The following is a 27,890-nucleotide window of genomic DNA, read 5'->3' as shown; positions in this document are numbered from 1 at the left end:
TTTACCCAAACGAGTGTGGAAGGAAGAGCTCCGCTTGGCCACAAGGGACACATGGTCGCGACATCTCCCGATGGAGGGAAGAAGCTGCCGCTTTTCTCCCCCTCGCCGCACAAGGTCTGAGAGACAGAGGGCGCCATTTGGGAGAAAGTTTGAAACGAGAGGAAAAAAGAAGGAAGAAGAGGAAGTGGCGGAGGGATTTCCTCTCCCAACTTTGACACGAACGCACTGAAAGCGCGTGCACGCGCGCAGCTCTACTTGACCGCCAGCAAGTTTGGCTCCCCGCAATTTTCTTTTCCGCTCCTTCAGCCTGCAAACGCGAGCGCGCGCACACACACGCACGCACTGGGCGGATAGCGGCTTGGTTCGGGTCAACCTGTGTGTGCGAGTGCGCGCAGTTCGAGACGTCACGAAGAGCCATCAGAGCAGTCCGGTTCGGGACGTTCCCATCCGAACTCGGGCTGGCAGGACGCATTACTCCCTCCCTTCCTGTCTCCCTCCCTCCCCGCAGTCAGGCTTGAGTTTGGAATCTTGCACTTGGTGGCTTGCGGTGCCGACGTCGGGACGGCGACATTCCGCTCGTCCGGACGTTGTCCTCCCGGCCGCCCAGCCCCAACCCGGCTGCCAAGCGCCTCCGAATCGAGCCGAAGCGGAGGCGCCATGCCTGTCCGAAAAAAAGGTGAGACACTCAAGCCGGTGTGCGGTTCCGAATGCGTTGCGGTTCCGGCAGTGCCTTAGGTAGCCTAAGCCGTTTTCTCACTAGCGAGCTAGCATGCTAGCCGCTACTCGCCGGGAGAGCGAAACTCCCAAATGCGTTTAAGCGGAGTCCAAGTTTAGTCAGTCTGTCAGTCGGTTATTAGGACAAAGCGTTGCGCAGACCGGCCGGCCCCTTGCGTCGGGCCGAACCGGGCCGCGGAGGCCCGCCAGCTAGCCTCATAGCTCGACATGCTAAAGGAGTTGCGACAGAGCTGACGGTTGGCCAAAGTGGCGACCAACTTGACACAAAGTATACACAACGCGCCCGGAAGGCAAAAGCTCGCCAAAACCGTCTAAAAGCACCAAGTTGTTCTGAACTCGGACGGGCATGGACGTCGATCACCCTCGGGACACTTTGACTTGAGTGGCGCTTCTGTCACCAGATGACTGAGCAGAATATCTTCACAATAATTAGTTGTACAGACGAATTGGCAACGCCTGGTCCCGGGTGTGCAAGTTACTCGTGTGGAATTAGTGTTGCTGTAACCAAATAAAATAAAGGTCATGTCACCTTCTTACATGATGCGCTTGACGGTTTGATGTCACCAGGCAACACTGCAACAGTTCATGACAAGTTTGACTTCCTTCCACGTTGGCTAAGCAAAACAATTTCCGGGAAGGAAGAGTTTTGCGGAAACAGCGGTTCTGTTTTGCCACTTGGCTTTGCCCAACATCGCGTCGGCTCCCAGCCGCTTGTTTGGTTTGCCCGCCTCGCAGATGCACTCGACGCCGGTGCGCACGGACTCCGCGGCTGATATGCGCGTCCGCTTTCCGCGTCGAATTTGAGCCACAATCGACAAAGGCGAGGCGACGTATTGGTGTGATGATGACATGATCGTCTGACGGCCCGTTTTGGCTCCCTGTGTCAGACGCCCAGCGCGCGCTGTCCCTGCTGGAGGAGTACCAGGCCAAACTGCAGCACGCTGACGAGTGGCAGCTTCGCGCGTCCATCCAGAGGGTCATCGACGTCTTCCAGAGCAGCCTCTTCCGGGCCCTTGTTGGTACGTGCTCGCGGCCTGGCCCTGTTGATTCATTTCGTTTGTTTTCAGCGCTCGACGCTGGCTCGGTTTCATTCCCTCGCTCTCTTTCAAGGCTGAATGCCTCAGCGAGTGACTTGGCGCTCGAATGGCAGTCATGAGAGATGGGCAGGGAGGGAAAGAGAGAGCGAAAGAAAGAAAGAAATACTCAAGTATTCCTGACAGTGTGCGAAAAGCATACTTTTGCCTCCTGGTTTGGGGCGTAGCATCTTTCTGCAGAAGTGGCTTTGTGCTGAAAGCGCCACGATGAGCCCGATGTCGAGCCTCGCCTACGTAGACGACACGCGAGTCCCCGAGTCCAGATGCAGTTGCCGCCGTTGCCTCAGGCCGACCGATTAAGTCAGGCAGCGGGCCGGGCCGGGCTGCTTGTAATCCCTGGGAGGACATGAGCGTACACCCCCCCACCCCCCTTAATCCAGCCTGGACGCTCCAGTGTGTTGTTGCTCTTGTCCTTCTTGCTCTGGCCCGCATCCATGCCAGCAGATGGCAAACATCAACTCTCACTTGGATCCTCTGCTCATCTTCTCCTCTTGGCTCTGCTTCAACGCGTGCGCGCTCGCGTTGCGGTGTTGCCGTGTCCTGAGTGAACTTTCCGTGTTGATTTGTCAATGTTTGAAGCCTTTTTTTCATTCTCGTGGGCTGCAGATATCCAAGAGTTTTATGAAGTGACCTTATTGGACAGCCAGAAATGGGCGGAGTCTGCCAAGCCAACGGAGGGCGTGGCTCTCTGGGACTTCCCCAGCTTCCAAAGTGCCACCGTCACCTCCGACACGCTGCCCAGCCTTAGCACCAGCATCGAGGTAAAAGCGCTGCACGCGCAAATGCTCCATATTTTGTTGCTTAGCCAAGAAAGTGCTGTAAAATTGGTAAAAAAAACAAATGCCATTTTTTCTTGTCACTCAGTTTCTGTGCACAACTTCTTAGCAAGCATGGGCACCTGGTCTGCAGCTGATGTGGGCGCTAAATTGCTAATTCCCCTGAAGGGGGCGCTAAATTACCAATTCCTCAATCAGTGATAGACAGTGGTAAAACTGCTTTGCGGCGCAATGTTTTTTTGGGAGAGGGGGTGCCGCCTCTACCTGACATAATAAAATAGAAGTAACAAATTGGCTGCACTTACCGTATTTCCTCAGTTAATAGACTGCCCCCTAATAGTTGCTTGCCTTTTAGTAACCTGGTCTAAAACGTTTTTTATATCAATTAATATGTTAAGAAGTCAATATGTAAAATTCAGTAATGTGAACCATAACCATAATTGTCATGAAGGCGCCTCTTTCTTTTTTCATTACCTGATTTGAAACGCCGCGACATCTTTGCGGCTACGAGTCTACTCTACAACGACACGCTGCTGCAATCCATACAGCGATACTAGTCTAGACAAGCAACATGTGACAGAATAATAATAATGATGATGATGTCACGCAATGCACGCGCGGGGCCTAATGCTAACTGCGCAGTGCGCGTATTGGGCACGCCGGTACTGGGTGCTCCCACTGCGTGCGTGTGCACTGCCACACATGTCCGGCAGGGGGCACTCCTCTTCCCTTTGTGACGGAGGACCAACAATAACAAAACAGATGTGCACTTGAGCGCATGTGCGCGCATACGCGGCCGCCGGCTCCTGCGAGAAAGGGCTCCTCACATGGCAGCCTGTCAGCTCCTCTCACTGTCAGCGCGCGTGCGCACTGCAGTTCCCGCCATCATCATCGTCTTCTGCTGTTGCCAAGGCGAAGAGGGCGGGAGGAGTCGGCGGAGCCGGCGCCTCCCGCGATGGCGTGTCACGTCAGATCAGCTCACTCTGCATCTACGCTGAAGAAGCGCACGGACCTGCGAAGGAGAGGCGCAAATACCTTTTTGTTGATTTTTACTTTGGTTGACTTGTCAGACATGCGCTACCTTCCTCTGGGGCACAGCGCGCCGAGCTATTGGCGAGTCACGTGACCACCCTCCACCACCTCACACGCATGCAGTGAGGAGCTGACTGGAAGAGGAGGGGAGTTGAGCGGGGGCAGGGTTGAATGAAGGAAGCTCTCTGGGATGGCCTTCCCCCTGGCCGCCATGTGAGAAATGAGGGCGGATGGTGAGGGAGAGAAGCAGCAGTGGCACAGCGGGTGGAGGCGGCGCCGGTTGGCGCTCCTGTGCTCGGCACTCCTGTGGTCGGCACTCCCGTGGGAGGCGGCCGTCGGCCAACGACGGGACGCCCGAGTGTTTCTCGCCCGTCCTGTGCCACTGCAAAGCGGCGTGCGTCAACGGCACCGTCTCGCTCATGTTCGGATGCAAGGTGGGTGGGTGCGCCCGCGCGCCTTCATGCCAAGGCTCCAACTCGGAGCCCGCAGCCGTACCGCTTGATCTGCACTCTGCTCTGGCAAGCACATCTTGGAGTTTTCGTTACGCAAACGCAGCCATCGGCAATATTTCGGGCCCTTCACACCCCAGCGAAGGAAGCCCGATAACTCGATTGGTTGTCAGCACCCGTTGGTTTTGTTTTTGAGGCGCGGAGATTGGGAGAGGGCTGATATGCTCGACTGTTTTTGTGTTGGAATGCCAAAAGTAAGAATCCACCCTGTACTGTATCGGCGGCCGATTATTTGAGTGGGACGACCGAATGTTTTTTGAACGGGAAAGTTTGGGATGACAATTTAGGTCAACGAGCTTTCGTTGGAGTGCTCGATGTTTGCGTCGTCGCTCTTGATGGCGCCCCTCCATCGTCTTCCTCGGTACATCTGCTGATGTTGCTATTTTTAGCATCTTTGCTCGGCGCTCCTCCGCCTCCTCTGGCTGAAAAAGAAGGGCTCTGCCATCGTTACCGATGCCACTCGCCCCGTCCTGTCCCCCACACTCATTCTGCCGCTGCAGAGGTTCAAGGGCAAGCACCTCACTCTTGGCCTTGGGCTTTCTTGGGCCACCAAAAAAACCCACTGAAAAAATGGTCTTGAGACGAGACCCGTCTGTAGTAGCGCAACACTAGCGCAGTTTGTGTCCATGCACATGATTTGCCCGATGTCACGGGTCGCATCCGGCCCATGGATCTGACAGCTCAAGTCGGCGAAGGAGAGCGCGGCAGAATAAATCTGGCGGTGAGCAGAGAGTGTTCTCTCTCTCTCAAGAAGGCTCTCTGCGCTACTTCTGTCCACCGTTGTCGTCACATGCTTTGTCGTCGCCCACGTCCTCATTGCATCACGGTTGCGCTCGGCCCGCGAGCGTCGGCGCCGCCTCGTCCTCTCTCGGCCCAATCGTCTCCTATTCGGTTGTTTCAGAAGTACCGGCAACAGGATGAGGACTCGTCGCCGCCGGAGGAGCGGAGCTCTCCGCAGCTCACAGAGGAGGCGGCCGGTGCTCCGGAGCTGGTCCAGGTGGCCGAGAAGAACCTATCCCAAATCGAGAACGTACACGGATACGTCACCCATGCGCACATCTCCCCCGTCAAGGTAGCGCATGTCTACAAACGCTCGCTGTGCGCATGTTCGATAGAGACCACCGCAGCCGTGAGACAAATGTTGGCAACTCTTTGAAATGACAGAAACCCCTATTTGGAAGAGACCATTGTAGCAGCGAGAGAAATGTTGGCAACTCTTTGAAATGACTCTTGCGCGTCAAGTCTCATTTGAGTCCAAAGTCCTTTGTGTAGGGTTCAGTCTGAGTTTGAGCCTGGCCCTCGGCGCACGCGGCTCACGCCTTGTTCCAACGAAAACAACGTTAACGTAGCAGCAAATATCAAACGCTGTCTTCCGGAGATCTAAAAACGCCTCGGGGTTGACGCCAAAGTCATTTCAAAGTGTTCCTTCCCTTCTCGCGACTGGTATCTGGTGCGCTCCCCGGCCGGCCCCGTGTCAGCCTCCGTGTCGGTGCCTGTGTCCCGCAGGTGGCCTCGCTGGAGCGCCTGTTTGATGGCTCGGATGGGCCGGAGCTCCCCGCCTCCCTCGCACCTCCCTCCCTCTACCCTCATGGTGACGACGGCCCCCTCCCGTCCTGCTCCTCCAACCCCTACCCTCCCGCCCAGGTAAAGCCTCCCCGCTCTGCTCTGCGTGTGTCCCCGAGCCGTGACCGCCATCTAGGAAACGCCCGGACAAACTGTAAGGCAGATTTAGCAAAATAGAGGCAGTAGCGGTGTAGTTTTGGTTCAACCCGAGTTTTGCTCATTCCAGATAGAAGTCGGCGTGGCTCGAAGGTGCTCCATTTGTCTTTTGCGCTGAAAAGTTTGCGTGATGCTGACAAACCACACACACCCAGTCCAAGTGCAACATGGCACTCGTGTAACATCGCAGCATGTGACCCGATGGTGTTTGGCGCTTGACTTTGATGTCATCCCGGTCCAGGTCTGGCTGAGTTGGCGCTGTCAATCTTGATTGAGTTCAGCCTTAATGCAATTTTAGACCAGGTTTCATCAAACTTTGGACGCGGTTCACTCAATTACAATTGGGTTAGTTTTGCACCGATTGCAGTCAATTGTAATTAGTTAGTTTTTCACCGACAAAGTCCGGTTGTTCAACTGAACTGAGACACAAAACTGACTCGAGCTGGTCATCACGCGTGCGAGCGCTCGCCCGCCACGGTCACGTTCCCACACAAGAGCTCACGAGCGCGCGCGGCCGCTCGAGGGGAACATTGATTATTCATGCAGCGACCCGCCCCCCCGCGTACCCGCCCGGCACCGCTGACACGCGCCCTCCCTTGCCCGAGGCCGTCAGGCGTTACACGCCACCGCCCGCCCAACTGACCGTTGCCGTCACATTCGTTGCGAGCGCCGGCCGGGAATCTCCTTCATGTCCTCGTGGCAGCTCCTACCCTCGGAACGCAAGCCCGGGCGGGAGCGGGCCGACCCGGCCCGCCCGCAGCTGCGAGCTTCGCTAGCGACTTTCACGGCGTGCGCGGTGCCACCGTCGTGCCGCGCTCGCTCCCGCTTCCTCAACCTGCGCGACAGCGTCAAGAAGAGTCCTACCAAGACCGGCGCCAAGGTGGCGAGCGGCCGCTCCGCCGTGCCCCGGCTGCAACCCCCCTCCTACATCAAGGTAGTCTGGCAGCCCCTCCACACCTTTCTGCTTGGACCAGTGTGGGATTTGGCTTTCCAGTTTGTCATCCGTTTTGATTTTATTTTTTATTGATTTCTTCTTCTTCTTTGAGCCAAAGAAATGCCTATCCTGCGCCAGCAAGAGTGAGATTGACTGTAAACGGACTCAGTTTGACTTTTCCGACGAGTCACCCGTATTCCGTCCGATTAATTCAGTGAAGAGCGTTGAATGGTTCCCGCCGTCATGACACTTCGCTGCCAAGATGCTTGGTTTGATGGACAGAGCAAGTCGGTGGAGCGCTTTGGGCCCATGGCTTTTTTATCAGGAGATCGATGCCTCGGCTTCTGTGAGCTTGGCGCGCTCGATGGGTGCTCGTTTTAGCCTTGCGGCAAAGCTTCACCGGGACAAAGGCTCGCTCCTCCCGTCACGCTCAAGCGACAAGACCGCCACGCCAAAATTCTTAACATTTGATTCGAAACAGTCAAATATCAATTCAAAGTCCTGTGCGACCTTGGCGCTCTTTATTGATGTGTGCGTGTGTGTTCTGTGTGTGTCCTCTTGTCGTTCAGGCCAACCCTCCTCCTCTGCTAGTCGACGCCGACAGCCTGGACACGCCTCCTCACGTGAGTGTCACGGAAGCCCGTGTCGTGCAACAAGGGGACGACACCCACAAAACATCCGCTCAAAATCCCTTTACGCCGTCTCGGCGTGCACAAATGTGCTAGCTTTGGCTCTCGATATTTCTGAAGTCCCTCGGGCGCCGTGAGTGAACCTCGCACCTCGTCGACGATAAACGCCATTTTTAGCAGATGAAAGCAAAAACTGTCAATCAGGACCGAGGAACTGCGGCAAAGCAAATTATTCTGGGGTGCGCTCGGCGAGGCAAAACTAAGCAAGTTATTCCGGGGGCACCACCGGGTGAGGAAGCGGGCAGCGGCTAGGACAGCGCTACTTTGAGACTTGTCTCGCACGTTCACTTTGTAGCCAGATTGCCACTTTAGCACCCTCAAAGTTGGTGGCAGGCAAGGAGGCAGAAGATGCCGGCAAGCTGCACTTCTCCTCCAACTTGTGTACCCGCCCACAGGTCAACGGCGGCGAGACCGACTACGAGTACGAGGAGATCACGCTGGAGAGGGTGAGCGCACGCACTCTTCTGCCAGCGCCCTTTGGCGCCGCTAGCCAAGCCATGTCACCCACTGCCTGGCTGCCTGCGTCCAGGGCAACTCGGGCCTAGGCTTCAGCATCGCGGGTGGCGTGGACAACCCCCACGTCGGAGAGGACCCCGGCATCTTCATCACCAAAGTCATCGCGGGGGGCGCCGCTGCACAGGATGGCCGTCTCAGGTGCGCCACCTACATTATGCAACACGTCACCTGATCGCCTCTCCTCGGCTTTCGCGTACCCTCTGTTTTTTTTTTTTTCGCTCTCGGCTGTTGTGGACTCAATGTTTTTCCCCCACCGAGGATGTGATGACGATGATTTTCAGGGTGAACGACGTGATCCTGCGCGTGAACGAGGTGGACGTCCGGCAGGTGACGCACAGTCGCGCCGTGGAGGCGCTGAAGGAGGCGGGCTCTTTAGTGCGGCTGTACGTCCGACGGCGCAAATTCGAGGCTGACCGAGTCGCCGACATCAAACTGGTCAAGGGACCCAAAGGTAAACGGCGGCAACTCGACGGCAAGTGTGCCATGGCATGGCATGGTTTGCGTGTGGGCGTTTTAGGTCTGGGCTTCAGCATCGCGGGGGGTGTGGGCAACCAGCACATCCCGGGTGACAACGGCATCTACGTCACCAAGATCATCGAGGGGGGCGCCGCCCACAGGGACGCGCGGCTGCAGATCGGGGACAAGCTCCTGGCGGTGAGCCACCGGCCTCGCTCGCCCGCCCGCTGGTGAGTGACGCGAGTGCCATGCAGGTCAACAGCTGCTGTCTGGAGGAGGTGAGCCACGAGCACGCCGTCACTGCCTTGAAGAACACGCCCGATGTGGTCCACCTGCGAGTGGCAAAGCCCAACAACGTCTTCGTGGCCGACACCGCCGACGCACCGCGCCCGGACGGCTGTAAACTGCCACCCGCCGCAACCTCCTCATCTTCACACTCCTTATTTTTTTTCTCCTATGCTTTTTCCCTCGTCTTGTACTTTTCCTTCTCTTTTGGCCGCTTCTCCACGTCTTTTTTTTTTCTTGGTCATCTTCTTGTTCTTTTTGCCCCACTCATCATTGTTGGTATTTTCATAGCTCCTCCTTTCGCTCTTTCTTCCAACTTCTGTTTCCTTCTCACGCTTCATTTTTCTTCACATGCTGCCTTTCTTCTCCTCCCCACTATGTGCTGCGCTGGGCTGCGGCGTGTCCACCTAATAGCGTGTTTGTGTGTCGTTAGTGTTCGCTCAGCACCTGGAGAATCATATCGGCGCCCCCATCAACTTGCTGTCTCAGCCCCTCCCCCCGCCAGCCACATCCGGACGCTACTCGCCAACGCCTAAGGGCGCGCCGGGAGATGACGTGGCCTCATGGTACCTTGCGCTTTTTCCTAAAATTTCGTTTCCTAAAATGTTGAATGCGCTGTGGTCAAGCATGCATCTCTGTCCCTGTTCCGTCAGGGATCCCCGCAGGGTGGTCCTGCACCGTGGCACCACGGGTCTGGGCTTCAACATTGTAGGCGGCGAGGACGGTGAAGGCATCTTTATCTCCTTCATCCTGGCCGGAGGACCCGCCGACCTCTGCGGGGAGCTGAGGAAGGGCGACCGCCTTGTGTCGGTACGTCGCCGCCGCCGTGGCCTCCCAAATGAAACTGGGAGTGATTCAAACAAGGTTGGTGCGGGCATGCGCGCAGGTAAATGGTGTGGACCTCCGCAGCGCCACGCATGAGCAGGCGGCGGCCGCGCTCAAGAACGCCGGGCAGACAGTTGCCATTGTGGCGCACTACAGACCCGAGGGTGAGTCACGCCGCTGCAAAAAGAAGGTGGAGCAGCCGAGTGGAATCTGCCCAGGGCTTGATGCGTGGCCTTTCCTGCGCAGAGTACGGCCGCTTTGAGGCCAAGATCCACGACCTGAGGGAGCAGATGATGAACAGCAGCATCAGCTCCGGATCAGGATCCCTCAGGACCAGCCAGAAGAGGTCGCTCTATGTTAGGTGGGAGAAGCCACAACCTTTGCCCAAGGCCTTTGCCCACGGCCAACCCCGCCCCCTGCTGACATGCGGCCCCCATCCCGTGCAGGGCGCTGTTCGACTACGACAGGACTCGCGACTCGGGTCTCCCCAGTCAGGGCCTCAACTTCAAGTTTGGGGACATCCTGCACGTGGTCAACGCCTCCGATGACGAGTGGTGGCAAGCACGCCACATGACGGCCACCGGGGACGTCCAAGAGGTCGGCGTCATACCCAGCAAGAGGAGGTCTGTCGCTCGCTCACGCCAATACCCTGCTCGCGCAGATTGCTCAATTTGACGTGCTTTGATTGGCTGACAGGGTGGAGAAGAAAGAGCGAGCCAGGTTGAAGACGGTCAAGTTCAACCCCAAGTCTCGAGATCGAGGGGTGAGTCGGGCAGAGAACATGAAACTCTTTTTCTTGGCATCTGAGCCAGCTAGCTGCTTGCTTTTAACACCTTTTCCGGCATGTTGGCGCGCGCTGCACTCAGCATGAAGCAGATGAGCTCTTCTTTGTTACGGCCGGCTCGTATGTGACGCGGGGGTCTCGAACTTGCCTTTCGCCGTGCTGCCGGTTTTGTGCTTTTACTGTTGTCCAATCATTCGTACGGATTAGCTCGCCCTCTTAGCATTCGTTCAGCATGTTAGCTCCTTTTGTAGCACCTGTTGTGTTAGCACGTTGCACGTTAGCCCTTCCTATCGGCACCTGAGCTCTTTTGTTAGCATGTAGTTGTTTCCTGTTGTGAGTTTACGTTTGATGCTGTGGGAATCTCGCAATGTTTTTGCTATGCTCGCTCCACATATTATCGAGCGCGTGCGCGACAAAAGCAGCTGATCTTAACCGCATGTCGCTGATCTTTGAGCATCCCGGCGGTGGCGGCGGTGGTGACGTCATTACGGCTGCTGGCGAACGGCCTGACCGACGCGCATGAGCCAATGTAACTCTTGACGTGGATGTCTGCCTCATCTTCCTCCTCTTTGTTGTTCTCATCCCTCACATGGAGCCAGGCCTCCTCCAAACATTTCAACAATCAAGGTGTTGCGTTTGCGCTGTTGCTATGGCAACGCTTTTGTCTCTTGCGCTGCCCCCTCACCTGTACCTGCATGTGTGTGTGTGTGAGAGAGAGAAAGAAAGAGAGAGAGCGTGTTTGCGGGAGACTTGTGTCCCGAGCGGTGCCTACTGTTGACCGCTTTGACCGTATGGTCAACACGCGAGCGCCTGACGTTTAGACGCCTTCCTGTCCCTTTCCTATCCACTTCCTGTAGCTGTCGGGCGACAAGCGTAGAAAGGGCGTGTTGGCCAGGTCCTTCCTGTTCGGAAAGAGTCGCGACGGCGGCGAGCAAGACAGCAGCGACGTGGAGCGTGAGTACGAGGCCCGCCGCCGCCTCCGGGGGGCGCCGCCCACCCGCCCTGCTCATCGGTCAGCGACAGGAAGAGAGATCAGCCGCGATCCCGTGCCACCCACCTTGTTTTGTTTTTTCTCCCTCAATTGGACCCGGCCGGCCGACCCAAACGGCGTCGTCCTCTGTCGCATCACGTCTGCTCTCTCGCTCTGTCGCTGCGATGCCGTAACTTCCTGTTTGTGCTTCTTCTTCTCTTGTCGCCTTCAGGACGCCATCGACATCCTCGCCAAAGGACGCAGTGAGTCCGCCCCTCCCCCCGAGGCTGGACTGCTCGCCAGCCAGTGTTTCTCGAGCGGATAGTTGTAAAAATAGCTCAGCATTTTTGCTTTTGGCAACAAAATCAATATGGCGTTTTTTGCAAAGCACACGTGCATTGCTCTAAGCGTGATATCGGCCATTTTGAGAAGGCGAGAGAAGCCCGTAAAGGCATTTTGGCCGCGGAGCAAAGTGGGGCGCTCAGCCTCGATCAACATGTAGTTCTCAGCTGACCGAGGGGCGGCAGCAGACCTTGCCTGGCCGCCCCTGCCCTTCCCCTCCCTTCCCCTCCCTCGGGCATCTCGCTCGTTGTCAAGATGGCTCAGGCTCCACCTTCTGCTGAACGAGACTTTGTTTTACCCCACAAAGCCTTTCCAAAGGCGTGACCCGGACGGCGGCGCGCTCATGCTACGATTTACCCCTTTTGGGACGGACAGCTGACCTCCTTTGTCTTTTCAGAACACGCCACGTCCAACGCCAGCGATAGTGAGAGCAGTTGCCGTAAGTCGCGTCGCGTCATACCACTTACTCTTTCTCCTCAAACATTTGCGAGTATTGGCGCTTCTGTACTTTTCCTTCAATTGGATTTGGAATCAACTGGAGCGTTTGTGGACAGGCGGCCAGGAGGAGTCGGTTCTGTCGTACGAAGCCGTCACACAGCAAGAAGGTGAGGCAGCCGAGCCCAGGCCCCGGCGGCAAGCCGAGCCAAGCCGAGGTCTGACTCCCACCATCTTGCTTGTCCCGTCCAGTGGGTTACGCGCGACCAGTCATCATCCTGGGCCCCATGAAGGACCGCATCAACGACGACCTGATCTCGGAGTTCCCAGACAAGTTTGGGTCCTGCGTCCCGCGTGAGTGGCCGTCGGCAGCGCCCGGCGTCTCTCGTCGCTCCTCTTTTTTGCCAGCCCGGGGCGACCTTTGCATTTGCTCCGTTCTTTGCAGACACCACACGACCCAAACGCGACTATGAAGTGGACGCTCGGGATTATCACTTTGTGGCATCACGTGAGCAGATGGAGAAGGACATCCAGGAGCACAAGTTCATCGAGGCGGGACAGTACAACAACCACCTTTACGGAACCAGCGTCCAGTCGGTGCGAGAGGTGGCCGACAAGGTGGGCGGCTCGTCCCCTCCGTCCTTGCTTAACCTTTGAGTCGGTCAGCTTCCTGCTAAGGTTAACGAGCACCGATTGGTACAGCGGCAAAAGCTCACGGTGCCGCCCCGCCGCAGCCTTTCCTATTCAAGCTAATATGACACTGGCACGCATGTAGGGTAAGCACTGCATCCTGGACGTGTCGGGCAACGCCATCAAGCGGCTGCAGGCGGCGCTGCTTCATCCCATCGCCATCTTCATCAAGCCCAAGTCCGTCCAGAACATCATGTAAGACACACACACTTCTTCTGATCATTTTTCATGATCTTTTGGTGTCTTAATATTCAGTCAATTTGTTTTACTTATTTTTATTTCAACAATCCATCCTTGTCATGGGTTTTTATTTCCTGGAGTCTTGATTTTAGTTGTTTTTTTGGGGGGTGTGCATATTGGCACGATGGCACAGTATTGTGTCAAGTAAACTACGATTGCCAAACAACACTTGAACCTTGAGTCGCCTCCATTTCACAAAATAAGACTAAATAATTTCCCCTCAGGATCAATAAAGTCTGTCTGTCTGTCTGTAGATGCTGTCCGTCCGTCTGTCTGTGTATGTGTGTATGTAGATGCTATCCGTCTGTCCGTCCGTCCGAAACCAAGGGTTTTACACTTTTAGTTTTAGGCAAACACAAACGTGCTTATTCTCTCTTTATGTACGCTCACGAAGCAGATGCTGTCACATGCATAAAAAAAATCGCCTGTGTGTGTCAGGGAGATGAACAAGCGTCTGACGGAGGAACAAAGCAGGAAGACGTTTGAGCGAGCTGCCAAGTTGGAACACGAGTTTACGGAACATTTCACAGGTTGGGAATAAGCACTTTTTAAACCGCCTCAAATTGCCGTCTCAGCGCAAATGTGATGATATGTGTGCGGGCAGCCATCGTGCAAGGCGACACACTGGAGGAGATCTACGAGCAGAGCAAGCAGATCATCGAGGATCACTCAGGATCCTTGATCTGGGTGCAGTCCAAGGAGAAGCTCTGAACGCATCCCCCACAAACTCCCCCGAGACCTTGGATCATGAAGGGGCGTGGCCGCGCATCAGCACCGCCGCTCCCTCAGCACACCCAGGTGAGGGGGAGGAGTCAGCTTAACGAATTTGACTAACGAGCCAGCCGGTTTCTTGTGGCGTGCTTGTGAGGCGGGGCAAGAGTTGAACCTGCTCCGCTGCCTATTTTCATATAAACCACAAAGTCTATATTGATCCTCATGATTATCACCATAGAAGATTGATCACTTCCTGTCTTATTTTTCTTTCTTAACCAAATAAAAACAGAAACAGGAATTGGCTCTGTTGTTTTTCCTGTGGGGATGAGCAGCACTTCACGGCGCTTTTTATCAGAAACAGCATAATGGGCTCAACTTCCACACTTTAGTGACATTGACGGACTTTGACTCGGATATGATGACGCTACTTCCAGCAGGGGGCGCTGCTCACTGCCACACACCGTTGTCACCGTGTCGAAGAAGCTACGCACAACAGACATGGCGGACTGGAACGCTTACGGAACCGCGATGTTGAACTTGAGGAGTGTCCCTTAACACCCTCGCTCCAGAGTTGCTTTTTGAAGTCGTCACCGTTTCCTCGGTCTGCGTGACCATGGCTCACCGCTACCTTCGCTTGTCGGTGGGCTGCTGTAAGGTGCTGCGACTTCTCGTTGCTCCTTCACCCGCCTCCAGCGGGCTGCTGGTAGGTGCCCCCTTGTCCCTTCTCATTTCATACCGCTAGCCGAGCAAACACGTCCGAAAGGTTGCACATCGCTTCAACTGCATCTGAAAAAAAGATAAGTGGGTCCGGATTCCCCGTCATATTGCATTTGACGTCATAACTTTCGAGTGGAGAGAAGTCGGGACTGCTTTGACTAACCCGCTCATCGCCTTTTTCGCACCTCTTGCGAACAAAATGATGATGGCTCGCGTTTTGTTTGTCGGCCAGGCGACAAGACGGCTGGCGAGTGAGCGGACTTTATTGAGTAAACTGATGTTGGCCTGTCGGAGTCTGACCTCCAGACCCCCCAAAGGTGCTTCGTCAGCATCATCTTACTCTTCTGAAAAAAACTTGCACTGATGCGTTTGCTTGTCTCTGCAGGCTTTGAGAAGTATTTTCCCGACAGTGGAAAGAATTCCAAGAAAGCTCTTTCACCAGACAAAGGTAAGATTCAACTGGCGTAGTCCAGAATTGTCCGGAATTACGGTTTCCATGTATACCTCATTCATTGTTCAGCCCTAATGTGGACTTTTATTTGTGTGCGGACAGACGACAAAGCTGACGACGCTCCAGCAGAGGCGGGGCCATCCGGAGGGGGCGGAGCGGGAGGAGGCGATGGAAAACGAGGAGGCGATGGAAAACGAGGAGGACGGAAGGAGTCGAACTGGTACAGCCGTCTGCAGAAGGTGAGTGCAGTCGAGCGCACCAGCTGGACGCTGTGAACGGCGGCGTGCCAGACGATCAGGCCAAGCCAGCCCATTGCTCGCTATCCTCAACAAGACGGATCACGTGATCCAAGGCGCAATGTCGTTTACATTCCTGCAAGTGTCCGACGTCCCGTAATGGTGAGGAGAAGATGAGAACAGAAGCCTTTGCTTGTAGGGTGACATTCCCTGGGATGAGAAGGAGTTCCGCATCACCCTATTGTGCGGCGTGGCCTTCTGGACCGCCGTGGCCTATTACTTCCTGTTCAGGGACGAAAGCCGAGAGGTCACCTGGAAGGACTTTGTCAACAACATCTTGTCCAAAGGCGTGGTGAGGGAACGCCGACATCATAGCGACGATGACCACGGTGCTGACGGCGGTCCTCGTCTTTGTGTCGCAGGTGGACAGGCTGGAGGTGGTGAACAAGCGCTACGTTAAAGTGGTCTTCTCACCCGGGAAGATGCCTGTGGAGGGGGTGAGTTGGCCGTCTAGAAGATGCGGAGGGAGGGAGGGAGCATGCGGGCGCGACTCGCCGTTGCCGATTTTCAAGTCGTTCCCACATGGGCTAGCCTCCTTAGCGTCAAGCGGTGACGTGCCGCCGCGCCCGTTTGTCCCTGCAGCAGTACGTGTGGTTCAACATCGGCAGTGTGGACACCTTTGAGAGGAACCTGGAGAATGCCCAAAACGAACTGGGCATCGAGGGCGAGAACCGCGTGCCCGTGGTCTACACCACAGAGAGCGACGGGTGAGCAACCTCCAAATGCCTCGTAAAGCCTGGCACCAACCTTTGCTGTGCTCACAAAGACAAATAGTGAGGGCCAAGCCTGGATGAGTTGACTTGTTGGGTGGGGCCTTTTCATCTCTCTTTTGGGAGCTCCCTCAATTCAACTCGTGAGTCTTGATCGGCGTTCAGCACACGCCAATTGGAGGTGCTGACTAAATGAGCACAAGTAGCGGCGGGTGGAATAACCTAGAAACACCAGCCCCGCCCAGGGCCAGTGTTGACGACTCGTCCAGTTGAAAGCTCTCCAAACAATTGGCTACACGGAGCACGTATTTGTGAGCGTCTCCAAGGACAGCGCTGAAGTTGAAATGGGTGTGAAAGAGGGCCTTTTCTTGACCCTGTACGTTAGGACCTTCCTCCTGAGCATGCTGCCTACCGCCCTTATCATCGGGTTCCTGCTCTTCATGCTGCGCCGAGGCCCGGCGGGCGCAGGCCGGCCTGGCCGCGGTGGCATGGGCGGCTTGTTCAGTGTCAGCGAGACCACCGCCAAGATCCTCAAGGACGAAATCGACGTCAAGTTCAAAGACGTGGCCGGATGCGAGGAGGCCAAGCTGGAGATCATGGAGTTTGTCAACTTTCTGAAGAACCCCAAACAGTACGAGGACCTCGGCGCTAAGATCCCCAAGGTCAGCTCGGGGCGGGGTGGGGGCTGGCAGGGCGGCTCCGTTGACGCTTTCCTCGCCGTTCTCGCCGTTGCCAGGGCGCCATCCTGACGGGGCCTCCTGGGACGGGGAAGACCCTCCTGGCAAAGGCCACGGCGGGCGAGGCCAACGTTCCCTTCATTACCGTCAACGGCTCCGAGTTCCTGGAGATGTTTGTGGGCGTGGGCCCAGCCCGGGTGAGTGCCGGCTCATCTCCTAGCGCTCTCGCTCCCCGTCCGCGCTCGCTGACCGCGTTGCCCGCACAGGTCCGGGATCTGTTCGTCATGGCCAGGAAGAACGCGCCCTGCATCCTCTTCATCGACGAGATCGACGCGGTGGGACGCAAGCGGGGGCGGGGCAACTTCGGGGGGCAGAGCGAGCAGGAGAATACCTTGAACCAGCTGCTGGTGGAGATGGACGGTCAGACGCCGTCGTGGCGCCGCTCCACTCGCCAGCCCGAGCCCTTAGAAAGCAACAATAAAAGACGCCTGACGCTCCCTTTTGCATGTTGCAGGGTTCAACACGGCAACCAATGTGGTGGTTCTGGCGGGAACCAATCGGGCGGACATCTTGGACCCGGCGCTACTGAGGCCGGGACGCTTCGACAGGCAAATTTACATCGGTGAGCGGGTGGGGCGAGGCGTCACTCTCCCCAGCGCCGTTGCCATCACGCTGCCGTCACTCACACCTGTCATTTCAGGTCCTCCCGACATCAAAGGGCGAGTGTCCATCTTTAAAGTCCACCTTCGACCTCTCAAGTTGGACTCGGTCACAGATAGAGATGCCTTGGCCCGCAAAATGGCAGCGCTCACACCTGGTTTCTCAGGTAAGGTCAGAAGCAAGCAGGTGAAGCCTTGACCAGACAAGAATCAAGTCCAATCTTGCATGCGGGGCCACTATCGTGAGATGAAGATGTCGGCCGGCGGTTGCTACTGAGCGCCCGCGTCTCTCTCCTAAAACGCTTGTCTCAGGCTCAGTCCGATATCAGACGGCAACATGTGCTCGGCAGGTGCGGACATCGCCAACGTTTGCAACGAGGCGGCCCTCATTGCTGCACGGCATTTGTGCAACGCCATCCAGCAGAAGCACTTTGAGCAGGCCATCGAGAGGGTCATCGGAGGTGAGCGCCTCCGCCGGCCGGCCGGCCGGCCCTGCACCCCACCGTACTTGGGAACATGTTATTCCTCTTTTCAGGCCTGGAAAAGAAGACGCAGGTCCTCCAGCCTGACGAGAAGAAGACGGTGGCCTATCACGAGGCGGGACACGCCGTTGCCGGCTGGTTCCTGGAGCACGCCGACCCGCTGCTGAAGGTGGGCCCACTCGGCCATCTAGTGAACGTGGCGTGCGCTTACCCCACGCTGCATCCAGGTGTCCATCATCCCCCGGGGCCGTGGGCTGGGCTATGCGCAGTACCTCCCCAGGGAGCAGTTCCTGTACACCACGGAGCAGCTGCTGGACCGCATGTGCATGACATTAGGCGGTCGCGTGGCCGAGGAGATCTTCTTCGGCAGAGTCACCACGGGCGCTCAGGACGACCTGCGTAAGGTCACCCAGAGCGCCTATGCGCAGGTCAGACCGAAGTGACGCGCCGAGTCGGGTCACAGCACCTCCCTGTCATCGCGGGCTCTGGCTCTCACAGATCGTGCAGTTCGGCATGAACGCCAAGGTGGGCCAGGTGTCCTTCGAACTCCCCCGGCAGGGCGAGATGGTTCTGGAGAAGCCGTACAGCGAGGCCACGGCACGCCTCATCGACGCCGAGGTCCGAGACCTCATCGCAGATGCCTACCGCAGAACTCAGAGCCTGCTGAGTGACAAGAAGGCTGAGGTGGAGAAGGTGAGGCAGGCAGACAGGCCGGCTCTGGGTGCTTTTGTCTGGCTGATGGCTCTACTGCTGCAACTTCTGCGCTTGTGATCCTGAAGGTGGCGCTGCGACTGCTGGATAAGGAGGTTCTGGACAAGAATGACATGGTGGAGCTGCTAGGAAAACGACCTTTCTCTGAGAAGTCCACGTACGAAGAGCTGGTGGAGGGCACAGGCGGTGAGACCGAGGACACCGAATTGCCTGCCGGCCTCAAGGACTGGAACCGCGAGAGGAAGGACAAGGAGGAGAGCCCGGATGAGCAAGTGGCCCACCAGATTTCTGGAGGGATGCCCTTCTAGATAAACCTGCTGCCAGATGTGACCGCTCCTGAGGAGGTGGAAGCGACAGTGGCACTTGATTTTATTATAAAGCTCGATGAGCACCACACTAATACCAAATGCTACTGCTAATGTCTGTCTTATTCAAATGGTTGTAGCGTGCAAGTTCTTTGACTGGTGAGGTCCTTGGTCACCAGCACACCTAATATGTGTTTGTCGTCATGATTGATTTCACACCGAAAAGCCAGTTTCAGTTCATATGACTTCAACCAGTAGGTGTCGGTAATGCGCATTGAAGCTGGTGCCACCTCGACGTATAACAACGAAGAAGAAAATGACCTAACTTCCCGTTCACAAACGAATCGTGAATTGGATCTCTGAGTGAACGAGTTAGTGAGTGATTTGCATTTCCAGTTCATCGCGAGAACGGATCAGTGAGGGAACGAATCCTGACTTTCCCGTTCGCGAACGAGTCAATGGGTGAACTGCCTTCCTTCCCGTGCATCAACGGATCAGTCAGTGAACGTGTTGCGTCTCCTCCTGGCGTGAACTATGTAAGTCAGAATGTCGATTTACGATTTGCCAAGGAAAGAAAGAACCACTCACTGAAATACCACTTCTTTTATGCACGTTTTCTCCAGGCTGACGGCTAACTTTATTGCATTAAGGGATGTGCCGTTATGCAACAACTTCTCTTTGGGTAATCTTTATTTTATAACACTTAAAATAACGTGGATGCATATATACGCCTAAATATTGTTATCCAATGTATCTACTGCAGTTTCACATTAGATTGCTGGTTTGAAATGTACTTTTATTATTATTATTATTATTTTAATAAACATTAAAACCTGTTTAAACTTGTCTGGTGTTTTATCCCTTGTTTTTATTTTTTTGAGCATGAAAACAAAAATCTGACATTTGGTTAACTGCTTTATATGACAATATGTATATGCGTTTTACGTTGTGTAAAATGTGTTGGTGTACGATTCCTTGAACGAATCTTATGAGTGAACAGATTCTAAGGATTCAATTCACTTAAAAGAACTGGAATGCACATCACTAGTTCATATCATGGCTGGATTTCAATGAGCAATCGATATCGTTTTTTTCCGTTCTTCGCGAGACGATGCTTCATTCGAGGAAGTCGCATTTCTAACATTTGGATTTTTCCAGTTTCGACCTCAAATCGGGTTTCATGTGGAATTGTTATAAATAGCTAAATTAATGTGATAATTTAAAAAGACAAAATGTGTTTATAATCTTGTGAGTTAAGTTTTACCATTGATGAGAAAGCGCGGCCAGAGGAAGTGACGTAGCGTGTCCTGGCGCTGCTCCGACACACGAGAGGCATTCAGACGCACACATTCGCCCCAAAACCTCATCAGTGGATCGAACCGAACGCTCACAGCTACATACACGCAGAGACAGAACCTGACTGAAGCTCGAGTTTAAGGTGCTGGCCGCGTGTGCGGTAGGAACATGAAACCTTTTCCTTCTGGACATTGCTCCTTCGACAGATGCATGCTAAGCTAACGCTAACCGAGCCACTCTGTTTGTGCGTGTCGTAAACACTGCGTGCTAAGCCATCGTCCACGTTAATAACATTCTTAGCCCAAGAAACGGAAGATACAGTCAAATGATGGTGTCTGTACAACTATGACAGCTGTTGAGAAATTTGGACTTCCAGCCTTCCAAAAGTTGTATCACATAAGATAAAAGTGTAAGTATAAATGCGAAAAAGTTGAAAGTGTTGCTGGAAATCCACTTGAATGGCGTCGCCAAGGGTAACGGAGTAAGGCAAGCCAGCGGACGCGGTGATGCCACTGCGCATGCTCGTCATGGAGAACGGACAAGGCAACGCGACCACCAGCACCGCGACGAGGCTCGGCCTGCCGCCGCTCACCCCCGACCAGCAGGAGGCGCTGCAGAAGTTAAGGCCAAATGGACAAGTCTATAAACGATGAACAAAAATACTCAACTCAATTTGATAGTCGATTATCTTCCGTTTAACTGTTGCACTTATAATCTGATTGCTCATTCACCTGGACAGGCCAAGAAGTATGCCATGGAACAAAGCATCCGGAATGTTTTGGCCAGGCAGACCATGGCTCAGCAGCAACAGCTCAGCGGACTGCAGGTACACACAAACTCCTGTACACTCGTTTCGTGATGCCAGTCGGGCCAACGTTGACTCCCTGATGATTCACGAATCGAACTGTGCACGACTGTTTGCCTTTTTCCTACCTTGCTATCTTGGGTTGAGGCGGCCGCACCCACGGGCCGGCTCATCCGATCAGATTCAGACATCTCCGTAACCTTGTAGACAATCGGAAATTGGAGAACCACAATGCAATTCAATTCTGTTTGATTTCTCAGATTTTCATATATCCGTTTTCAACACTGCTTATTCAGGGTTGCGGGAGTGTGGGAGCCTCATTGTATATATATGTGTGTGTTTATATATATATCTGTGTGTGTGTGTGTGTGTGTCAGATGGCGTCCTTGTCGGTGGGTTTAGGAGAACTTTCTCCTCTGCAATCAGTAAGTTGTCATTTCTTATTTTGTGGAGCGTCAACAAAAGGTGCTTATGTCTTGTTTTGACGACGCGAGCTAATGCGGCTGGTGGTGACTTCCTGTTGAGGTGGCGGCTCAACGCCAGCGTGCCCTGGCCATCATGTGCCGTGTCTATGTGGGCTCGATCTACTACGAGCTGGGCGAAGACACCATCAGACAGGCCTTCATCCCCTTCGGACCCATCAAAAGCATCGACATGTCCTTTGACTCTGTCACCATGAAGCACAAGGTCAGAAGTCACAACCCAGTGCTTCGCATCCAATGGAACATGCAGCGTTGTCCAAATGTCAAGTCATGCGGGGAAACGCCGCTTGCCTGTTCAGGGTTTTGCTTTTGTGGAGTACGAGACGCCAGAAGCGGCTCAACTGGCTCTGGACCAAATGAACTCTGTCGTTCTCGGAGGGCGAAACATTAAGGTCGGCTCGAGGTGGACGCCCCTCGCCACCGTAGACCGCCCACGGTCAAACAATCGACTCCGTACTTTGAACAGGTGGGCCGGCCCAGTAACATCGGGCAGGCTCTGCCCATCATCGAGCAGTTGGCGGAGGAAGCACGGGCCTTCAACAGGATCTACGTGGCGTCCGTTCATCGTGACCTGTCGGACGGCGACATCCGGAGCGTCTTCGAGGCCTTTGGGAAGATCAAGTCGTGCATGTTGGCTCGCGAACCCACCACGGGACGCCACAAAAGCTACGGCTACATCGGTGAGACGGTTGCAAGAGAGCCACCGTGTGGTTGCGACGCGCTGGCTGACACCTTTTGCCTTTCCCTGCAGAGTACGACAAACCCCAGTCTGCTGTCGACGCAGTGGCCTCCATGAACCTGTTTGACCTGGGCGGCCAGTACTTGCGAGTTGGGAAGGCCGTCACCCCGCCCGTGCCGCTTATCACCGCCTCTGGAGGCCTGGCCGCGGCCGCCAACTTCAGTGCGCAGGTGGGTCTCTCCCGATGATGTCATCGTGTGCCATGATGGCATTATGTCGCTTTCAGGATCCAGTGGGAGCGTCAGTGCTGCGAGCGCTGGCCGGTCTTCCGCAAGGCGTCATGGCCGCTCAAGCTCCGGGCGTCATCACAGGTGGGAAGCCTGCCGCCTCAACATCACATCCCGCCCACTTCCCTGACTCCGCTGCGTGTAATGTCACTGTTTCAGGCGTGACCCCGGCTCGAACCGGGCTGCCTCAAGTGGCTCTGGTCAATCCTGTTCTGGCCGCGCCCCCTGCCCTGAGGATGGACGAAGAGCTCCACCAGGGGGCACACCTGGACGCGAGTAAACAGAGTGATGGACACCATGATATCAACAAGATCGTACGCAATCACAAAGTAAAAAGTCACACAACTATAATCGACTATAATCGGATCCCTTTGATTCTCTTTCAAAACTATATTTTGGACTATGCGGGGCTAATTTGGGACTACTGGGATTACTTAAATCAGTTACGTTGGAACTACCTTGGAATTCATTTGAGAAGAATGCAGTGTCATGAAATGTTTGCAATCATATGGCGTTTTATATGATTTTGGGACGATGCTGTGATTATTTGAGACTATGTTGGAATGACTTCTGGCTACGGGGGATTTCTGGGAGGCTCCCTAGGTTAGGTATGCCTTGGCACTCACCCGCACGGTAACGTTTGAGCGCTTGTTTGCCCACAGTCGCGTGTGATGGTCCTGAGAAACATGGTCGGCCAGGATGACATCGACGACCAACTGGAAGGCGAGGTGACGGAGGAGTGCGGCAAGTTCGGCCAGGTCAAGCGAGTGGTCATCTACCAGGAGCGGCAGGGAGAGGACGCCGACGCTGCCGTCATCATCAAGATCTTTGTGGAGTTCAACCACACGGCTGAGATGAATCGAGCCGTCCGGGCTTTAGACCGTCGCTGGTTCGGCGGTCGCAAAGTGGCAGCCGAGGCCTATGAACAGGAGCGCTTTGAGAACAACGACCTGTCGGCATAGACGCACAGCGACTGGCCAAGGATGCCCGATCGGCGCGGACGAAGTCAAGGCTACCCTGCGGGCGGAGAAGACGCTAGCCAGCGGCAACCTGGGAGCGCAAGTGCTAGTCTGTCACCGACGACCACGACCTGTTGGCGCTGAGCCTGTCTGTCGGCGCGGGCTCTGCCGAGTGCCATCTTTCGGCAAAGACGCTTGGAGTGCTGCCACCTGTCAGCATAGCCGCGTGCTAATGGCGACTTGCCTGCGCGGCGGCGCAAGCTCCTGTTTGGGTTGGAGCATCAGAATTAGGACTCAATTGAGTGGCGAAATGGCCACGCTCGGCTGTACCTTGACAAGGACGGGAAGTTGCCAGAAAGAACGATGACGTCTGTTAACAGGCGGGGCTCTTCCACTTGCGCTCACCATGGTGACCTTTCTTGGCAATCGTGCAACTGTGCTCCATGTTACATCAGCTGACTGACAACTGTTTGAATCTCATCGAATGCCCGCAAGCATTTTATAAGTTTCTCTTTTGGTTTTGTATTAAAGAAAACACAGAAACTGAGCACAACACTTGGAGGTTTGTTTTTCCTCATGATGCTGACATCCGAGCGCCATCTGGTGGCACTGCTGGAACAGCTCGTGCCGCAACAAACAAGGTAATTGGTGCTGATTGGCGGCGGTCTTGCTTATTGAGTTTCATGGAAGAGGATGACGATGCAGGAGACCTTGTCTGTTTTTGTCATCTAGAGAAACAGCAGTCCTGTTTCCATTGAAACCACTCAGGGGCTACGAAAATAAATCCACGCGACAGCCTAGGCCAGAGGTCGGTAACCTGCGGCTCTTTACCGCCGCCCTGGCGGCTCCCTGGAGCGTTTTAAAAAATGTATGAAAACGGAAAAAGATGAGAGGGAAAATATATTTTCTATTTTAGTATAGTTTCTGTAGCAGGGAAAACTCCAGAAAAACAATCTCAGCGTTTTCTAATGCTGTAAATTGTGTAGAATACATATTTAATTTAAAAAAGAAATCAAATGGACTGGTTTGCCTTCGTCTGTATGTGCCTAGGCTCTAGAACCAGTACATCGTATTTCTTTTTGACTTTCCATGCAACCTTCCTTCATCTCGCTAATTGACTGAGGCGACGATCGACGTGCGAACTTGGGGTTACTTTTGCTTTGAGGGGCAAAAGGAAGTGGCGTCGGTGTCGTACGGCGGCTCGTAGGGCTCAAAGTTCGCAGCTAGCGACGCTGACGATGGGAGAGGTTGTTTGCGAGGAACTCGAAGATTTGGTTCATTTCTCAGTGCACGACCTGCCGGCAAGAGGCTATGTCGTCATGGGAGAAATACGGCGGCAGGGGAAACTCTGTGACGTCACGCTCAAGGTACATTCTGACGTTTCTGCACGGCGAGCGAGCGTCAAGTTAGCCTCAAGATAGCCTAGCCTTGCATTTAGTGCTGAGCTCATGCTAACTGGAATTAATAGCGGCTTACTTTTGACTGCGGCGCCGACATTACATTATTTAGAGGCTATGGGCCATCTTGTGAATAAACAGTCACCATATGTTGTCATCCTATGACGTCCAGGCTTCTAACTGACCTTCGGCCAAATGGAAGCGATCGGTTGTGTGTTTGACACTACGTTCTACAAGTGTGAATGAACGCTCTTGGTTGTCAAACTGGTTTTGACTCTTGTTAAAGATTTCTCAAACACACCCGCGTTCTTTTGGCACCTTGTGCATGTAGAAACAAACAAACAATCAGTCTGAACGTAACGATTGCAAAGCCTGGGAATTACAGGGAGAAGCCACTTCCGCCCTTGTTGGACCAAGGTGACAGAATGTTGTGTACAGGCGGGTGAGCACAAATTCAGCGCCCACCGCATCGTGTTGGCTGCCTCCATCCCGTACTTTCACGCCATGTTCACCAACGACATGGTGGAGTGCAAACAGGATGAGATCCTTATGCAAGGAATGGACCCCAGGTAGCGCAAACGTCAGCCCTGACACTGCTCGGCAAACCGCGTGAGATGGCTTCCCTCAAGTTGTGCCTGTGTGTGTGTAGCGCTCTGGAGGCGCTGATCAACTTCGCCTATAGCGGCCACGTGGCCATCGACCAGCAGAACGTTCAGGCGCTCCTGATCGGCTCCAGCTTCCTGCAACTGCAGAATGTCAAAGACGCTTGCTGCTCCTTCCTGCAGGACAGGTGAGGTCACTTCCTCTTTCTTGGGCACCTTGCCGACGTTTCTGAGAGGGCGTTCTTCAGGTTGCATCCCAAGAATTGTTTGGGAGTGCGGCAGTTTGCGGAGACCATGATGTGCGCCGCCCTCTACGACTCGGCCAATAATTTCCTGCAACGGCATTTTGTGGATGTGTCCCTGTCGGACGAGTTTCTCACCTTGCGGACGGACGAGTTGCTGGAGCTCGTGGCCTGCGATGAACTCAACGTCAAAACTGAGGAGCAGGTCAGACGCGCCTTCGACACATCGGGTCCTGCCTTCGAGCGTGGTGTGCTGTCTTTAAAGGAGACCCAAAGCTATTTTGTTCTTTTTTGCGAGCTTGCGTCGCTGACATGGAAGGATCACACCGTGCATTTCCTTTGCAGGTGTTTGAGGCGGCTCTGTCTTGGGTCCATCACGATCGCGTTAAGCGGGCATCATTGCTGCCGGAGCTGCTGTCCAAGATCCGGCTGCCGCTTTGCCGTCCGCAGTTCCTGACGGAGCGAGTCCAGCAGGAAGAACTCGTGCGCTGTTGCCACAAATGCAGGTAGGCCCCGTTGGCAGCACCAGGTCCCATCCTCCTCGCTCACTGGCTCACGTGTTGCCATTGGCCGGGTGTCCTCCGCTTTGGCCCCCAGGGACCTCTTAGACGAGGCCAAAGACTTCCACCTGATGTCGGAGCGTCGCCCTCCCGGCCTACCGGCCTTCAAGACGCGTCAGAGGTGCTGCACATCCATCATGGCGCTCATCTACGCCGTGGGAGGCCTTAACAGCTCTGGTGCGAGGGGACGGGACTTTCACGCTCAGACGGGTCCCGCAACTGACCCAACCAGCCTTCCTCCACAGGTGACTCCATGAACGTGGTGGAGGTCTTTGATCCCACGGGGAACTTCTGGGAACGCTGCCAACCCATGAGGACGGCCCGAAGCAGGGTAGGCGTGGCCGTGGTCAACGGGCTCCTGTACGCCATCGGAGGATACGACGGCCAGTCGCGACTCAGCACCGTCGAGGTCTACAACCCCGAGACGGACGCGTGGACCAGAGTGTCCAGCATGAACAGCCAACGCAGGTGGGCGGGCCCTCCAAGCGCATTGGCGCCCACCGATGGGCGCCGTGGCCTAACGGCTCTTGTGGCGTTCCTCAGCGCCATGGGAACAGTGGTGATGGACGGCCACATCTACGTATGTGGCGGCTACGATGGAAAATCTTCTCTCAACTCTGTGGAATGCTACTCGCCGCACACTGACAGGTCACGAGCAACCACTGGAGCTTTTGTCTTTGGCTGGCAGAGCGTGACTGGCCGCCCTTTCGTGGGGAGCCTGGCTGCTAACGACCTGTGTGTTGTAGGTGGACGGTGGTGACGGAGATGAGCGCCAGTCGCAGCGCCACCGGCGTCGCCATCTTTGACGGGCGCATCTTTGTGTCAGGAGGACACGACGGCTTGCAAATCTTCAACACGGTCAGTCGCATCTTCATCTTCCGTAACGCGGCGATCATCACCCAGTTCGTGCATCCCACAGGTGGAGTCCTACAACCACCACACGAACCGCTGGCACGCGTCGCCGCCGATGTCCAACAAGCGTTGCCGTCACGGGGCGGCGGTGCTGGGTAGCCATTTGTATGTCGTGGGCGGCTACGACGGTTCAGGATTCCTAAGCGGCGCAGAGGTCTTCAGCTCGGCCTCGGGCCACTGGAGCCACTTGACGGCCATGAACACGCGGCGCAGCAGAGTGTCCCTGGTGGCGGCGTCGGACCGCCTGTACGCCGTGGGCGGCTATGACGGGCAGACCAACCTGGGTTCCGTGGAGATGTTCAACCCCGACACGGCTCGATGGACCTTCATGGCGCCCATGGCCTGCCACGAGGGCGGAGTAGGCGTAGGTTGCATCCCCCTGCAGCCCGCCTAAACGGTCCCATCGCACCCCGTCGCAACCGGCGGGTCCGCTGTCGGCCGAGGCGGTCGGTCCAGGCCGGGCAAGTTTGTGCCGGTGACCGTAGCTCGAGCTGCCGGGGCTTACGGTTAGCATTGCGGCCGCGGTAGTTCTGACCGCCGGCAGGCGCCGCGATCACGAGGCCGCCGCGCACGTGCTGGCCGCTTCCTCTTGGCCGGCCAAGACAGGAAGTGGCTCATCTGCTTCAAAATAAAAGCGCATAGGGTTAGGGTGGTGCCCAGCCGGGACTTCTTTTTGGAAACAAGAGGAATGGGTCCTCATGACTTCCAATTCATACAATGTGCAAGGAATGTGAATGTGGAGCAAAGTTGTTTCTGCAAGTGACAAAGAAATAAAGTTGCTTATGGGATGAATGTATGGAGTGTCCCAAAAAGTGCAGTCGGGAGCGACCATTACGTGACCTAATCGTTAGTTAGCATTTGTTGTTCACAAAGTGCTTCTTGGTTTGTCAAACGTGCTCAGCTTGTGTCAATCGTA

General features: G+C 55.2%; 4 protein-coding genes across 17 annotated transcripts; all 4 read left to right on the top strand.

Annotated features, from left to right (window-relative positions):
- Positions 1-159: 159 nt before the first annotated feature.
- Positions 160-14,043, top strand: LOC125985127 (discs large homolog 1-like protein). Of its 12 annotated transcripts, none has more exons than XM_068648627.1 (25): positions 173-676; positions 1,623-1,754; positions 2,436-2,590; positions 5,048-5,218; positions 5,653-5,790; positions 7,369-7,422; positions 7,884-7,934; positions 8,018-8,142; positions 8,286-8,455; positions 8,522-8,658; positions 8,715-8,859; positions 9,179-9,311; positions 9,399-9,555; positions 9,632-9,734; positions 9,817-9,931; positions 10,017-10,193; positions 10,267-10,333; positions 11,212-11,587; positions 12,064-12,105; positions 12,221-12,271; positions 12,354-12,455; positions 12,547-12,719; positions 12,877-12,986; positions 13,470-13,561; positions 13,636-14,043. In XM_068648627.1, exons 1-25 carry the CDS (start codon positions 658-660, stop codon positions 13,740-13,742), a joined length of 3,102 nt encoding a protein of 1,033 aa, XP_068504728.1. In that variant the 5' UTR covers positions 173-657; the 3' UTR covers positions 13,743-14,043. The 12 variants fall into 12 exon arrangements, 10 of the variants coding, with proteins under 10 accessions (XP_068504727.1, XP_068504726.1, XP_068504728.1 ...); XM_049747710.2 differs by having other exon boundaries at positions 176-676; positions 11,557-11,587; XM_049747705.2 differs by having other exon boundaries at positions 176-676; positions 11,212-11,308.
- A 161-nt stretch (positions 14,044-14,204) lies between these two features.
- Positions 14,205-19,599, top strand: afg3l2 (AFG3-like AAA ATPase 2). Of its 3 annotated transcripts, XR_007487233.2 has the most exons (18): positions 14,206-14,448; positions 14,695-14,779; positions 14,848-14,910; positions 15,016-15,152; positions 15,349-15,501; positions 15,572-15,646; positions 15,792-15,916; positions 16,305-16,581; positions 16,656-16,793; positions 16,863-17,016; positions 17,111-17,218; positions 17,297-17,422; positions 17,606-17,716; positions 17,791-17,906; positions 17,965-18,165; positions 18,236-18,430; positions 18,517-19,289; positions 19,377-19,599. XR_007487233.2 is itself a non-coding variant. In XM_049747743.2 (17 exons), the coding sequence occupies exons 1-17, from the start codon at positions 14,359-14,361 to the stop codon at positions 18,754-18,756; spliced, it is 2,391 nt and encodes a 796-aa protein (XP_049603700.1). In that variant the 5' UTR covers positions 14,205-14,358; the 3' UTR covers positions 18,757-19,599. The 3 variants fall into 3 exon arrangements, 2 of the variants coding, with proteins under 2 accessions (XP_049603700.1, XP_049603699.1); XM_049747743.2 differs by having other exon boundaries at positions 14,205-14,448; positions 15,349-15,498; positions 18,517-19,599; XM_049747742.2 differs by having other exon boundaries at positions 18,517-19,599.
- Positions 19,600-19,846: 247 nt separating this feature from the next.
- On the top strand, positions 19,847-23,808 carry LOC125985182 (poly(U)-binding-splicing factor PUF60). Its single transcript, XM_049747805.2, has 10 exons — positions 19,847-20,669; positions 20,789-20,875; positions 21,232-21,279; positions 21,380-21,541; positions 21,636-21,728; positions 21,803-22,016; positions 22,088-22,245; positions 22,302-22,386; positions 22,462-22,631; positions 22,965-23,808. Exons 1-10 carry the CDS (start codon positions 20,556-20,558, stop codon positions 23,262-23,264), a joined length of 1,431 nt encoding a protein of 476 aa, XP_049603762.1. The 5' UTR covers positions 19,847-20,555; the 3' UTR covers positions 23,265-23,808.
- Positions 23,809-24,446: 638 nt separating this feature from the next.
- klhl18 (kelch-like family member 18) lies at positions 24,447-27,770 on the top strand. The gene is made up of 10 exons (XM_049747779.2): positions 24,447-24,628; positions 25,097-25,227; positions 25,308-25,448; positions 25,509-25,707; positions 25,848-26,008; positions 26,100-26,239; positions 26,308-26,530; positions 26,606-26,710; positions 26,809-26,920; positions 26,982-27,770. Exons 1-10 carry the CDS (start codon positions 24,500-24,502, stop codon positions 27,366-27,368), a joined length of 1,728 nt encoding a protein of 575 aa, XP_049603736.1. The 5' UTR covers positions 24,447-24,499; the 3' UTR covers positions 27,369-27,770.
- Positions 27,771-27,890: the final 120 nt, after the last annotated feature.

This window comes from Syngnathus scovelli, chromosome 17, assembly GCF_024217435.2.
Source record: "Syngnathus scovelli strain Florida chromosome 17, RoL_Ssco_1.2, whole genome shotgun sequence".
NCBI lineage: Eukaryota > Metazoa > Chordata > Actinopteri > Syngnathiformes > Syngnathidae > Syngnathus > Syngnathus scovelli.
The sequence above is the reverse complement of the archived record's forward strand: the minus strand, read 5'-3'. Positions and strand labels throughout refer to the sequence as shown.

Excerpts from the sequence above, each read along its gene's own strand:
- klhl18 (XM_049747779.2), top strand. The coding sequence starts at position 24,500 with ATGGGAGAGGTTGTTTGCGAGGAACTCGAAGATTTGGTTCATTTCTCA. Across the intron at positions 25,708-25,847 it reads ACGTCAAAACTGAGGAGCAG|GTGTTTGAGGCGGCTCTGTC; the intron begins GTCAGACGCGCC and ends TTTCCTTTGCAG. Across the intron at positions 26,009-26,099 it reads CGCTGTTGCCACAAATGCAG|GGACCTCTTAGACGAGGCCA; the intron begins GTAGGCCCCGTT and ends TTTGGCCCCCAG.
- afg3l2 (XM_049747742.2), top strand. The coding sequence starts at position 14,359 with ATGGCTCACCGCTACCTTCGCTTGTCGGTGGGCTGCTGTAAGGTGCTG. Across the intron at positions 15,153-15,348 it reads GGTACAGCCGTCTGCAGAAG|GGTGACATTCCCTGGGATGA; the intron begins GTGAGTGCAGTC and ends CTTTGCTTGTAG. Across the intron at positions 17,017-17,110 it reads GCTGCTGGTGGAGATGGACG|GGTTCAACACGGCAACCAAT; the intron begins GTCAGACGCCGT and ends TGCATGTTGCAG.
- LOC125985127 (XM_068648625.1), top strand. Across the intron at positions 8,143-8,285 it reads GCACAGGATGGCCGTCTCAG|GGTGAACGACGTGATCCTGC; the intron begins GTGCGCCACCTA and ends GATGATTTTCAG. Across the intron at positions 11,588-12,063 it reads CATCCTCGCCAAAGGACGCA|AACACGCCACGTCCAACGCC; the intron begins GTGAGTCCGCCC and ends TTGTCTTTTCAG.
- LOC125985182 (XM_049747805.2), top strand. The coding sequence starts at position 20,556 with ATGCCACTGCGCATGCTCGTCATGGAGAACGGACAAGGCAACGCGACC. Across the intron at positions 22,017-22,087 it reads CAAAAGCTACGGCTACATCG|AGTACGACAAACCCCAGTCT; the intron begins GTGAGACGGTTG and ends CTTTCCCTGCAG. Across the intron at positions 22,387-22,461 it reads AGCTCCGGGCGTCATCACAG|GCGTGACCCCGGCTCGAACC; the intron begins GTGGGAAGCCTG and ends TCACTGTTTCAG.